The sequence below is a fragment of the Natator depressus genome, chromosome 6, assembly GCF_965152275.1.
Source record: "Natator depressus isolate rNatDep1 chromosome 6, rNatDep2.hap1, whole genome shotgun sequence".
Lineage (NCBI taxonomy): Eukaryota > Metazoa > Chordata > Testudines > Cheloniidae > Natator > Natator depressus.
In genome coordinates, this window is record NC_134239.1 from 32,199,271 (window position 1) to 32,212,330 (window position 13,060).

The window sequence follows — 13,060 nt, forward strand, 5'->3', positions numbered from 1 at the left end:
TACGGATGCTGCTAATTTTTTCATCTCTCAACCTAGGGCACTTAGAAGGAACTGAGAGGTGGCTGGCCCTGCTCCATCCTTCTATGCACTCAGGCAGAGGGCTATGTGCGAGGGAAGCTATGGCAAAGATGTGAGCAAATGGCAAGTGTTGGCTGAAACATTCTGATCTCTGGTTCAGAGGGTGCTCATGTAACTCCGAAAGACCCCAGTCGTCGGCGGGGAGGATCGAACCTGGGACCTCTGGAGCTTAGTGCATGAACCTCTTCCGCATGAGCTAAAAGCTAACTGGCTGTTAGCTAAGGCTGTAGAGCAGACTTATTTTATCTCTCTAAGTGGTCTCGGTGCCACTAGATGGGACGGAACACCACACCCAGAAGGTGTGTGGGTTACACCTGCACACCAAGAATGGAATACATATAGACAATCGCTGAAAGAAGAATTCAAAATTATAACATCCTAAAAACCCCATCCAAACTTTACAATATGACCAAGAATCTAGCTCCTGAATACAAACTGAATCATACTATGTTCAGACTGCAGGACGAAGACACAGAGGGGAGTGTCTGAAAAGTCTGAAGCTGAGGTAAATACACTCTTGAGATAACTTTCTGGAGGAAGGGGGGCTATTCTGGCTTGCCAAAGTCCCAAATTCCCTATCTCCTATAGGGCACTTGGGAGTCTCTCTTTTTGCTTAAACCAACTTGAAGGGTGTCCACATTTTCTAAGGTGGAAGATCCCACTGTAGAAATATCTATCAACATCCACAAGAAATTGTCCCATTCCCTTTCCATAGGGGAATCAGCTATGCTGGACCTGACATAGGTGTGGCCTAGTATATATGCCATATATATACCAACGTGCCATAAAGTCCTAGGTGACTTGCATGTGAACTGTGGCTACCACTACTAAACACTAATATGCTCCTGATCCCAGAAGCGAGAGTATGAAATTTGATGTTCTTTCAGTGTCTGTCCAAAAAGATGGCAAATACTGTAATACTGTTTTCTTGATCTGTTCAAGACTTAAACAGTTGAGCCTGGGAGACATCAAGTTTCTTAATATAAGAGGCAATGACATCAGCAAAAAGACTCAGTGTATTGTCTCTATGTGCTGGCAAAGAAAACTATGCCCTGGCATTTGGACTGACACAGATAACAGAAAAGAGAATTTGTTACTTAATTAACATTGGCATAGAGTACAATCACTTCATATATAAATCAAAATACAATGTATTGTTTATAGTTCAAAAGCAAACTAAGTACTATAACATGTTTCTTTCATCTCTATGAAACAGTTAAAAATAAGGAAATATTTGATTGTTATAAAGGGGATAATTTTTTGGATGCATTCACCTGTCAAAAAACAAACGTTTAGAACAAAAACTACTTTCTAAAACAAAACGTTCTTCTCCAATTTCTTGTTGGACAAAGTAAGTACTCAAAATAACAATCTGATCCCACCTCCTTAACAGGTCTATAGGACATTTGCCAGGGTAATAAAGTAAAATTTAGGAGGTACAAATAAATATAATTAACTAATTTAAAAGTTTATTGCTTTTTTCCTTTCTTCCATTTTTTCTTCCACAATATAGTTCCTTTTATTATTCCTGTCTCCTATTTGTTTTATTACTCTCTCTCTCATCTCTTTCCTTTTATTGTGCATTTCAGTTTTTTTAAAAAGCAGCATCTTCTTTCCTCTTAGTTTCTCATATTCATCTCTATTCTCAGATGTCAAGGCATCTTTGTTCTCTCTCATGTTATGTTCTCCTTTTAGCATCTCCCCAGCTTGCTCTTCAAATTCACTGATCAGTTGACATTTAAAAGGCTACCTATGCAACACAAAAGGCTAGACTAGGCCGTTTTGTTTTGAAATCATGGCAAAGAGCACCACTGACATTGGAAAGTTTAAAAAAATTGGAATATCCATAATCATAGGCTTGGCAAGTCCCAAAGGCCAGCCCTATCTGTAACATGTCCTTTGCTTAGTTGCATTCATTTATTTTATTGCTTACAAGTTTGTTACTTGAAAATTATTTTATACACACCCCCACTCACCACTTTGGGATTTCTCAAGTTAAAAGGTGTTATAAAGGTAACCCCAAAGCAGTTTCCTTGCTCACCTATTAAGGGAAAAGAATGGTCTTGTGAAATGTGGCAACCAACTCCTACACAAAAAGTAGCAGATTTATAGAGTAAAATCTATGTTCATTATTTCTCTTATGTATCAGAAAGCTAGAAATTTTAATTTTTGCTTTCCAGTAAAACATTTCCTACCTGAGGTGCATTTGTAGCCACTAGAAAAGCATTTGTACGACCTGGATGATCATAATCATGCATGGCAGCTGCTACATACAGAGCCATCAACTCCAGGGCAGGAATGTTTGATGCCATGCATCCATAGTTGTCATCAACAATAGAGCAACTCTTTGAAGAAATATAACTGACTCGACCAGGGGCAATATCACTCTCTGCATCTAGGAAAAATGAAAGCATCAAAATACAATGTTATTCAGGAATAACTTTTTCATTAGTATTTTCAAAATTACATTAAAATTCATTATACAAACACATTCTATAAATTATATTAAGATTCACAACCATCCTTGTGCTTTTTGGAGTAAATTTTGTTGTTTAAAAATATTGTATAGTTAAAATTAATTGCTTATTAACGTATAAATATTTGGATGTATTGCAGTCAATCAGTTATATGTTTCTACATAAACAGGTAATTCAGAAGAGATTTTGATGTTACTAGTGTGTAGTAAAGTGATGTAATCATCATAATACAGCTTCTCAAGAAGGAAAGATTCACCTTTCCAACTCTTGCAAGCATGCAAAAATTCTGGCTCTCACAAGATGTTGGCAGGGTGGGAGAGGGGAGAGACACTTCAACATAATGCTCTGTAACTTATAAGCAGCTGCACTAAACTGGAAGCCTAGAATCCCCAACTCTTCTAGACTGCTGCTAATATTTCTGGGCTCTTCACTACCCTTATTATGAGCCAAGGTCTCATACTGTAATGGTGGTAACTAACTATCATTCACCTATTTCACAAGTAAGGTAAATCAGAGCTTACACAAGATCACTTCAGCCACGAAGGGGTGTTGTTACATTTGGCTATGTTGTCTGTAACCACTAGATCATAATCTTCTCTGAGACAGTAGTAAACCAACAATACTGACACCAAGTGTGCCACTTCTGTCTCAAATACTTGTGAAACCCACTGGCAATGTGTTTGTTGCATCTCCCTGTATGAGCTGATCCATATACCACCTCTCCTACAGCTGAAGGTCTGTGCAGCGGAATCTGAAGCTTGTGGGTTCAAATCCTTCTAATGATCCAGGAGGAGGAGATGAAAAAAATAGATACATATATGTATAAAAGTTAGTGTAAAGGACACTGGAGTAATTATAGAAATTACAATTGTTTTATTGTACAGTAGAATTATATTGCAAAGCATATTTACAAGTGAATTTGGATTTTTAGTGTTTATATTTTATGTTTATACAGAGTCTTCCACTTAGCACATGGGCAAAAGCTCCCACATGTTCAACAAACAAACAAACAACAAACATCTCTTTCCAGAAAGCAAGCTTCATTCTCAAGTGGGGTAATGTTAGTGATTACGGAAAATGGATGTCTTGGGGCACTGTTAATGAGGTACGGAGCCTTTCAACTGTAGATCACCAGTCTGAATCTTGTTCAGCTCAGCAGGGATTAAAAGTTGTTCCCATCAAACAGATATTCAATAGCCCCCCAAATATTAGAGGAGTTGAGCCAGTCCCAGTTTCAGCTCCCACATCACTAATTTACCATCAGGCTTTATACTAGATTGTAAGATCTTGGGGGCAGGAACTTTCTCTTTACTTTGTGTTTGTTTAGTCCTAGAGAGAAGACATACAACCATATTGTAGATTTTAAAAACATTTTTATAAATAGAGTGAGGTATATTAATATGAAAGAAAACAATGTTTTTTCTCATTATCTCAGATTAGAAAATCTCACAAAAACGGTAAAATGCAGAATCTAAGTATCAGATATGACTGTGCAGTTGACTGATCATTCCAATGAAAAACTGTTTGAAGACCTCAACAGAATGTCACACAAGTGAAAAATAAGACTGTATATATTCACAGAAAAATGTATTTAATTATGGGACAGATTCTGACACTGTTACTCACATTAAGTAGTACAGAACCTTACTGAAATCAGTGAGACCATCTGTGGAGTAAGGTACTACTCAACATGAATAAGGGTGTCAAGAATCTGGCCCTAATAAACAATTTTGCTGCTAAAAGGTATCTAATTAAATGACCCTGGGGACTAGTTTGCTCTGGCAAACCTTCTAGCCTCATCAAATAAACAGAAACAGAACAAAGACAGCTGTTAGGAACTGTTTGTTCCACAATCAGTAAAGGCTACATACTTTAAAGGTACGGGAATCAGTATTCACTGTTAAAGGTGTAGAAAGAGCTAGAAGGGTGAAAAGAAGCTAGAATTCACAGCTACTAAAAAAAAGCCTATTAGATTTACACAATTTAGACTATATACTAGAAATGATTGAAAATTTTCCAAACTATGTTTCATTAGAAAATACTGATTTGTAGAACAAAATGATTTGCTAAATCTAGTACAGATTCAATGAAGTCTTTGTCAAACACCACTTTCCCACCTAGCTCCAGGGACAGAGAAGGGTGTTCGGACTCCCTGCCTCTGTAGCTCCAGGGAACATCACTTTTTCTCTGGCTCCCAGAGCTTGGGTGGCTAGTGGGAAGACAAAGTGGCCAGGCTCTCTGCCTCTTTGGCAGTGGGGCTAGAAGGCTCTTCTCAATGTCAGTGAAATCAATAAGAACATTCCCTCAGGGTAGCCAAGAAGCCAAAAAATTCCATTTAGGCTCCCCAAAATGGAATTTTTCTTTTAAAATCCATTTCTGCAAAAATTGTCTCTGTTTTAACATTCTGGCCTGCTTTAGAATGAACCATTTTTTGCAAAACCTCAAAAATTTTCACAGGAAGCGATCTCCACCTTTTTGATCAACTGTACTATATACCCCCTAGAAAATTGAAATGGATAGTTCATTATCTATAATCTTTTAAGGATATATTAATATTATTATTTAGCTACTTTTTCAAGAGTCTAAATGAAACTCATGAGACCACTGTGAATACAATGCTGCTTTTGAATTGAGTATACATATTTAGCTGCGTATCGATCACTTATATACACATGGTATGTATGCATAGGGGTATATGAAACCAATTATTTTAATCAGAATGCAGTAGTCTCTGTACAGTACTTTCAGACACACATATTGATATTCTATGATTTTACAAACTTCCTAAAATGGCATTATTTTATTTTCCAACTAGCAACATTTAGCATACTGACATCAAATCACTGCTGCTGTTAATATTTTGATTACTGCAATATCCATTGTGCTGATATCAGCATGCAACAAAGCACAATGCCATTGGTCAAATGGATTTGAAAATGTAAGTTCCAAATCTACTCTACTCAATGTCTGAAACTTCACATCACTGGAAAAGATCCAGGACGTAGTCAGGAGATGGGATAGCTAGCAGCAAAGAGAATAAGATCCAGCAGTTAAGAGAGGGAAAAACCAGCAGCCAGGACACAATCCAGAAGACATTAGAAATCCAACATTTATAACAGTTAGCAAAATAAGGACAGGAAAACTGGTAGTGCCAGAAGACAATATGGTACTGTAAAAAAAATGCCACAGAGCGGGCAGTGCCATTATATCAGCTGACTAAGAGTGACTGTCTGGACAGAGTAATATCCTAAAGCGTTTGAATCACTGAAGGATGGACATCTAAATCACGCTGTGCTTAAATTCCCAGATCCATTCCATGCATTTGCAGTAACCTGTGATGCCTCAGAGATTGCTGTCAGATTTGCACTTTAACAAATTGATGAGCGTGGTAGGCACAGACCAGTGGCTTTTGAAGGTTGCAAATTAAACAAGAGGAAAACCTAGTATTCAGCTACAGAACTGGAGTTTCTGGCTACTGTGCCAGAACTGGAGTGTCAAGGCCTATCATTCCTATTTATGAGGTATGCAATTCACAGTGTACACAGACCACAGTGCCCTGTAGTGTCCTTACAAAGCACAACTCAATGCTTGTGCAGAAGGACTTACAAACCGTCAGAATACATATTAACAGTTCACCATAAACCTGGAAAGCAAAATGTGGTTACGTATGCTGTCAGCTGTGTGAGAACACTGAAAATAGACTCAACCTGATCTTGTGAGGACATCTTGCAAGAACAGCCTAAGGACCCTGAGTTATGTTCCATGCACCAATACATTTACCAAAGTAGACACAGACTGGGGAAGCTCAATGCCATTCAGGAATGATTATCCATTGATCTGGCTACCAACTTGCTGGTGTATGAAGATAACAGGATTGTTTTGTCAGCAAGTTTTCAGAAAACAGTATTGGGGTGCCTTCATGACAACAAAGCAATAGGCCGCCTGGTGTATGAAAAGACATTGAACTGGGTATCCAATTGATTTTTTTGGCTAGGCATGGCTGCAGATGTTAAGGATGGGGTACTTACCAGTTTTACCTGGAATGGAAGGAAAGCATAAGAAAAGAGATGTACTTTTTTAGTGGAAATGTTCTAACCTAGTAAGCCCTGGGAGTTCATATAGATTGACTTGAAGGCCCACTATGAGAAACGCCAGTTGAAAATCAGTATTTGCTGGTAGTGTATGACACCTTCTCAAAGTATGGTGTGGCACAGCCACTGAAGGATAAAAGGACTCAGACAGTTACAGCTGCCTTGATTAAACATGCAATGTTGCAGTTTGGCCCAATCAAGCAGCATCTGCAGTGATCAAAGTAAGTAATTTGAATCCTGGTTATTACACAGGGTTTGCAAACAACTCCAGATAACCAAGGTGAGGACCAGTGTCACCCACCCTGAGAGTAACGTGGGAGTGGAGAGAGTAAACTGTCCCATTGGTTTCATACTTAGCATCTTAGTCAGTGAAGACCAGCGAGACTGGGATACAAACATACTTTTTGTCATTTTTGCATATAATACCAGCTGGCATTAAATTGTCCACTACTCTCCTTGTGAAATTATTTTTGAACTCTGCAAACCCATGCTTCCTTGTGACTTGAAGAACTAGCAAGGCTTCCTGTGCCTACACATGGTGGAGTCTTGTATCAGTGACCTGAGGACAGCATTCCAGAAGGCGGAAGAATAGATGGGCCTGGCATGCTTGCTTTTGGCTCAAGATGCCAGGAAAAAAAAGGAAAATTACATGCCCATCCAGGAAGGAAAGAAGGTATGGCTAGCCAACAGTGGGTGACAACTGGAAACGCATCCCAATCTTAGCCCTTTTCGGAGGGAATTTTACATGGTAATTAAAAAACTAAGCAACCTAGCCTTGCTCATACAAAAAGCAAGAACTCACTCCTTTATAGTGCATTGAGAACTGGTGCACAGATTCATTGAAAGAAAGGGGAGGGCAAACACAGTGTTCAACAACCATCCCCGAGGGAAGTAGAGGAGTATTTGGTGGTACCCTAGCAGTTTCTTGTGGCTTTTAACGGGAGACCTGTTATGGAGAAAGAATTTCCAGAGTATCCTCAGGCCCTCAACACACTGCAGTCTTCAACAGAAAATATGTCCACAATGGATAGGCCTAATTTAACTGCACTCACTGATAATCGATATCCAACTACGAGTGGTGTCTCCATGACTGAATAGAGGACTTGAGCAGGCAGACCAACACAGAAACTGCAAAGATGGCAGACCACCTGGATTCCTTTGGTGTTATCGTTTTAAATTCTTATTCAGCTAGATGGAGAAAACTGTAGTACAGGCAGATTAGTGCAGACAGCACCTCCACCAGTAGATGGTTTTCTATCTTTATCTTAGTGTTACAATGTCTTGTATGTCATTATATTGTTATATTTGATCTGGGGGAGGGGTCAAGCAGGAAGTTCTGTCTGTGTGTGCTGGAATTGGTACTTTCAGTGTTTCACTAAATGCCTGTGATCCTAAAAGCAAGTATTACAGCACTATTTCCACTGTACAGCCATGACTGTACATTAACAACCACATATAAAGTTCAGTTCAGTCATGCTAGTTAGACTGAATTTCTTGCACTTTTATTACATGTGGAATGCTGCCTTTTGAAGTTGAAACTTGAAAGTGTGGCACTCAAACAGAGAGTGAGGCTTGTCAGACAAGGGTGGGAAAAGCATTTTACCAAGACAACCTTCTTGTTGAAACATGCGCTCTTCAGACCCACAGGATTACGCAAGACTTGGAGAACTACTGTTTCATGATCAGTTATCAGAAATGTTGCACCATCAAACTGCAACAACTCATTTGTCTGGGACCTCTGTTTTGGACGAAGAACTATTTTTGTTCTGTTGCTCAAAGAAAGATTCCAGCAGATGCAGAATTTAATTGAGAACTTCTTGAGCACTCAAGTCTCGTCTCAATAGTGATTCAAATTAATAGATGATAAAAGCCATCTTCACACACAGAAAATGACAACATAACCCAGGTGGCAAGGTAGCTACAGCATAAAGGCCTAAAATAATGAAGTAAGAGCTTATGATCTGCTACTCCTGGAATGTTAGGATCTGTTAAGGTCACATGTATCCAAGGTAAAAACAACAATGAGACTCACTTGACAAAGCAGATGCAGGAAAACTTAAAAAAAAAAAAAAAGGGGGGGGGGGGAGGGACTTTCATTGAGTTACCAAAGATGTGGTTACTAAAGCTGGGCTGGAAACTGTTTTCCTGTCTCTAGAATATTTTTGAGAGTTCAAAAACTTTCTGTGCCTAATTGGGACAAAAAGTCCAAATCTTGAACATTTTAAATTTAAAAAAGGGAAAAGCTTTTCAGTTTGGGTCAATTGAAACATTTTATTTTGATAATTTACAAATGTTTTGTTTTCTTGGTAGCTTAACTTTCTATATGAAAAGTCATTTCAAACTGGAAAACCAGAAATTTTTGTTTTGCCATTTTGACAATTATGAAAAAAAAAATTCAAGTTGGGAGATTTGTCGAAGCTGAAGATAAGAGAGTATCAAGCAACAGTAATATTGATTATCTTATATTGATCTATGCCCATGGTTCCACAGACCTCTTCAGATGTCCATTTGCCAGATTTCTGGGATGTTACTTACCAGGGCACCCTCAATCATCCAGAATTTCAATGATGGTAGTACCAGCCCAGCATAGACCCTGTGTATGTATTCTGCTTACTAGCCCAGAGGAAGCCCATGCTGTGCTGTGTTCTTCAATGCTTTGTTACCTGTGCCAGCTGGATTCAAGATGGCTCTGGTAGGCTAGCCCATGTACAGCTTTTTCTATGTAGGCATACCAACTAACTTACCACCTCGAAACCTGTTTCATTGTGAGGGCGAGTTTACCAGCATGGTCAGCAGGTGCAGGTCTGGACTAAACTCCAGAGATCCCAAGGATCCACAAAGAGGCTATTTCCCCCACTGGCACTGAGTCACCTAGCATGTCACCCCACATCGCTCTTTCCCCACAGCCCACTCTACTCCCTTGCTGCCATGGGTAGTCCGGGACTTTTCTCCCTCTTAAAACAAGAATCACCTCAGTAGGGGGTGTATTACCTTTCCTCCCTAAACTCAACCAGCCCAAAAGGAGAACAATATGCAACTCCCACATTCCCCCCCCCCCCCCCCCCGCAGCCTGTCCACTCTTCCCTGGCCTCCCCAAACGCATGGAGAGGCCTCTGTGGGAAGTGTGAGATACTGCAGAGGGAGATTCCTCCCCCCATTCAGCCAGAAGAGGGAAATCTGTATGATATGGAACTCTCCACACAATTTTTTCCTGTCTGAAGTTGCTATCTTTTCACATAGGATGCTATAATGCGTGTCTTTTCAACACTGCATAATAAAAGGTGGATCTTACTGCTTTAATATATTTATTACACATCTGACCATTAATAGGAAAGTCTTGATGTGTGATTAGTTTATTTTTAATCCTTTCAAATAATAATAATAATACTTTTCAAATTTGGGGTGCTCAAGGGCAGTAAAACAATAATTTTATCATTTTTACTTTGGGGGAGGGAAGATATTTTTGACATTTTCTATCTTTCTCCAGAAAGTCCTGGCTACAATCCCATGACACAGGAGCCAGATGTTCGCCAGGAAGTGGGGGTTGGCAGTTCCAAAGGGAGTTAGATTAGATCATCACAAGGTCTCTTCTGGCCTTTATGGTTCTGGATGAAATTCTGGTCCTGTTGAAGTCAATGGCAAAACACCTACTGACTTCAAACAGGCCAGGATACTCTGTACATCTAGGTATGAGTGTAAGTATAAAAATCTGTGGGCAATATCCTTTTCTCAACTTTCATAAAAGCAACTTTACTTTTCAGTAGTTCATAAAACACACATATTTGGCACCTCACCAAATGTATTCTATGGATTTAGATACTTAGAAGTGAAGTACCACTATATTTAAATATTAGATATCTCTGTATGTTTATTCCATTCAATACACATTAAATACAAAAAACCCACCAGTTTCCCATTCTACAGACATTTACACTGGTTGGCTTATGCAGACAGTATTGCAATGGCACATTCAAGAAGTTTTTCAAAGATCTGCTGGATCTGATAAATATTCAGTGTTTGAATATGATCACACAATGCTAAGAGAATATAATAGTATTTTTATTAATCTGACTTTTTCACACACTTGCTTATAATTTGGATACTATAAACCTATGATTACAAATACATTTTACTCCACTGTATTTGCAGAATGGATGGTCCAAAGGTTAGGGCCCTTCCTTAGGAAATAGGATACCTGGGTTCAATTCTCTGTTCTGCCTGTGTGATTCTAGGTAAATTGCTTATCTCCAAACGGCATAACAGTGCTTCTCTACCTCACAGGGGTGTTGTAAGGGAAAAATACATTCAAAGATTGTAAAGAGCTTTAAGATCTATTATGAAGAACCAGCCATTATTATTTTCATTATTATGATGTAGGACTTCTCCAGGAGTGTTGCCAGTGAGGTTTTTTTCTTTAAACGAAGTACAATAAAAAATTGGCTTCAAAATGTAACACACAGTACAAAGGATTATATGGATGTACCAAACATATTTAGAAAAACAAAGGTACTTCAAATTCTGGATTTACCATCCCTGATTCTTCCCTTTAAGAATTCTATTTTTGTTGTTGTTGTATGAAACTGCTTAGCATAACAACAACAAATCTTATTCAACTGAGCTTCACTGAAAAGATAAATACCTGTATATGCTAAACAAAACAGGACCCTCAGTTGTTCAGGACAATCTCATTTTTACATTGGAATCATTAAGCAGAGCTCCATTTATGTTAAATAGTTTAATCTTAGGCATTTTTAGTTTGAGATATTTAATTTACTAATTAAATAAAGAAATATTAGCCTAATGTATTTCAATTACTAGAAATATACTGACTACAGCAGAAGATATAGGTCTCATTCAGAAGAAGAAACTTATCTCAGTGAAACAGTATTCTTGGCTCAAGAGCCAAGCATATCAGCAACTATTCAATCAATTAATTATCCTAAAATCAGGTACATACTGCTTGCAAATGGCATATATTGCTACTGTCTTATCTTTTAACTTTAAAATATTTAATAACTATTGAAGGGTTTTTTTCAGATTACTGTTCAATTTATCCATGGTAATTATTCTAGTTTGAGTAAAATATTCTGAAAATTTACTGAAGATACAAAAATAAAAATTAATATTGATACATACCCATGTCACTTTCCATTATATGATCACTGTGAATTTGCTGAAACCCAGGAATGGGCCGTGTTGTGAGATACCATACTGCATGAAGAACATCTGTGGCATGTACACGATTGTGATCTAAAAATCAACAAAGTATTCATGAACTACAAGTTCTTTCTACTGTTTCTCTAAGTATTATGGGAGGAGCTGGACTCCCATATTTAGGTTGCCGAACAGTTTCCATCATAAAAGATTCTTGTGACTTTTTTTTTTTTTTTTGATAAACTAACATCTCCATTGTTTGTAGCAGGCCTTTGAAATTTGGTAAGGACAAAGCTCTACAGAGATTCCCTTTGCTTCTTCCATTAACTTTCATTCAGATCTGGCTGAGTTATAAAATGTCAAATTGTCATTTCTTGTCTCTTGCTTGCATTCCTGAGGACAATTTTGGCAGCATGCCAAAATAATTACTGAACATTAATATTCTGAAGATCCAGGCCCACATAAAGGAAAATAAGAGACTATTCTTCACATTTACAATTTTTATATTTTTTAAAACTACCATTTGAATTTAAAAATAACTTAATCCATGAACATCACAATATTAAATAAAATTCATCTGAACAATGATCTATACTTAAACAACTTTAAAAGCAGGAAATATAAAAAGGATGAAAAACAGAAACAATGGTCCACTTCACCAAGTATTCTGTCTGATACACACAAATGCAAGAAACCCAAAATGGGAAATTATTAAATTGCTAACTCACAGGGAAAGTTTCTTTCTAATCTTCTTAGATAGAGTTGGTTTATGCCCTGAAGCTTGAGTATTTATATCTCTTCCAAACTTTTTTCTAAGTCTATCAAATATAATAGTTAATGTTCTTGCAATCCCTATCTCCTTGATTTGCAGCCTTCAAAGTTCTTGGTCTAAATGTTGTTATAATTGTTATTACTATTATTATTACTACTACTATAGCACTTAAAAGTCCTAGTTACGGACCAAGACTCCATTGTGTAATCTTGTGGCAATGAGTTCCACAGGTTAATTGTGCTTAATATAAACTTTTATCCATTTCAAACTTGTTGCCTTTGTTCTTATTTTGTTTAACACTTACCTAACTGCTTTTGTTTTGTATTTCATTTTCTGTAAAGGATCAAAAATGTTATAGAACATGTAATAAACTATTTTGAAACCAGTAAGAATTCCAGAGTCTGATTTATTTTGACACTGTCAAAATAAAAATCTAGTCAGTTGTAAAAACAAACAAACAAAAACCAACCCTCTCCCCAAGCCAGTTA

At 37.7% G+C, this 13,060-nt stretch overlaps 1 protein-coding gene across 1 annotated transcript in view; it reads right to left on the bottom strand.

The window, feature by feature from the left end:
* The window catches only part of PDE3B (phosphodiesterase 3B), a 243,110-nt gene that overhangs the window by 17,263 nt on the left and 212,787 nt on the right, over positions 1–13,060 (bottom strand). Inside the window, exons 11-12 of the mRNA XM_074954954.1 lie at positions 11,783–11,896; positions 2,274–2,473 (exon numbers count right to left, since the gene is read on the bottom strand). Coding sequence (XP_074811055.1) covers positions 2,274–2,473; positions 11,783–11,896 — 314 coding nt within the window. The remainder of the gene's footprint in view (positions 1–2,273; positions 2,474–11,782; positions 11,897–13,060) is intronic.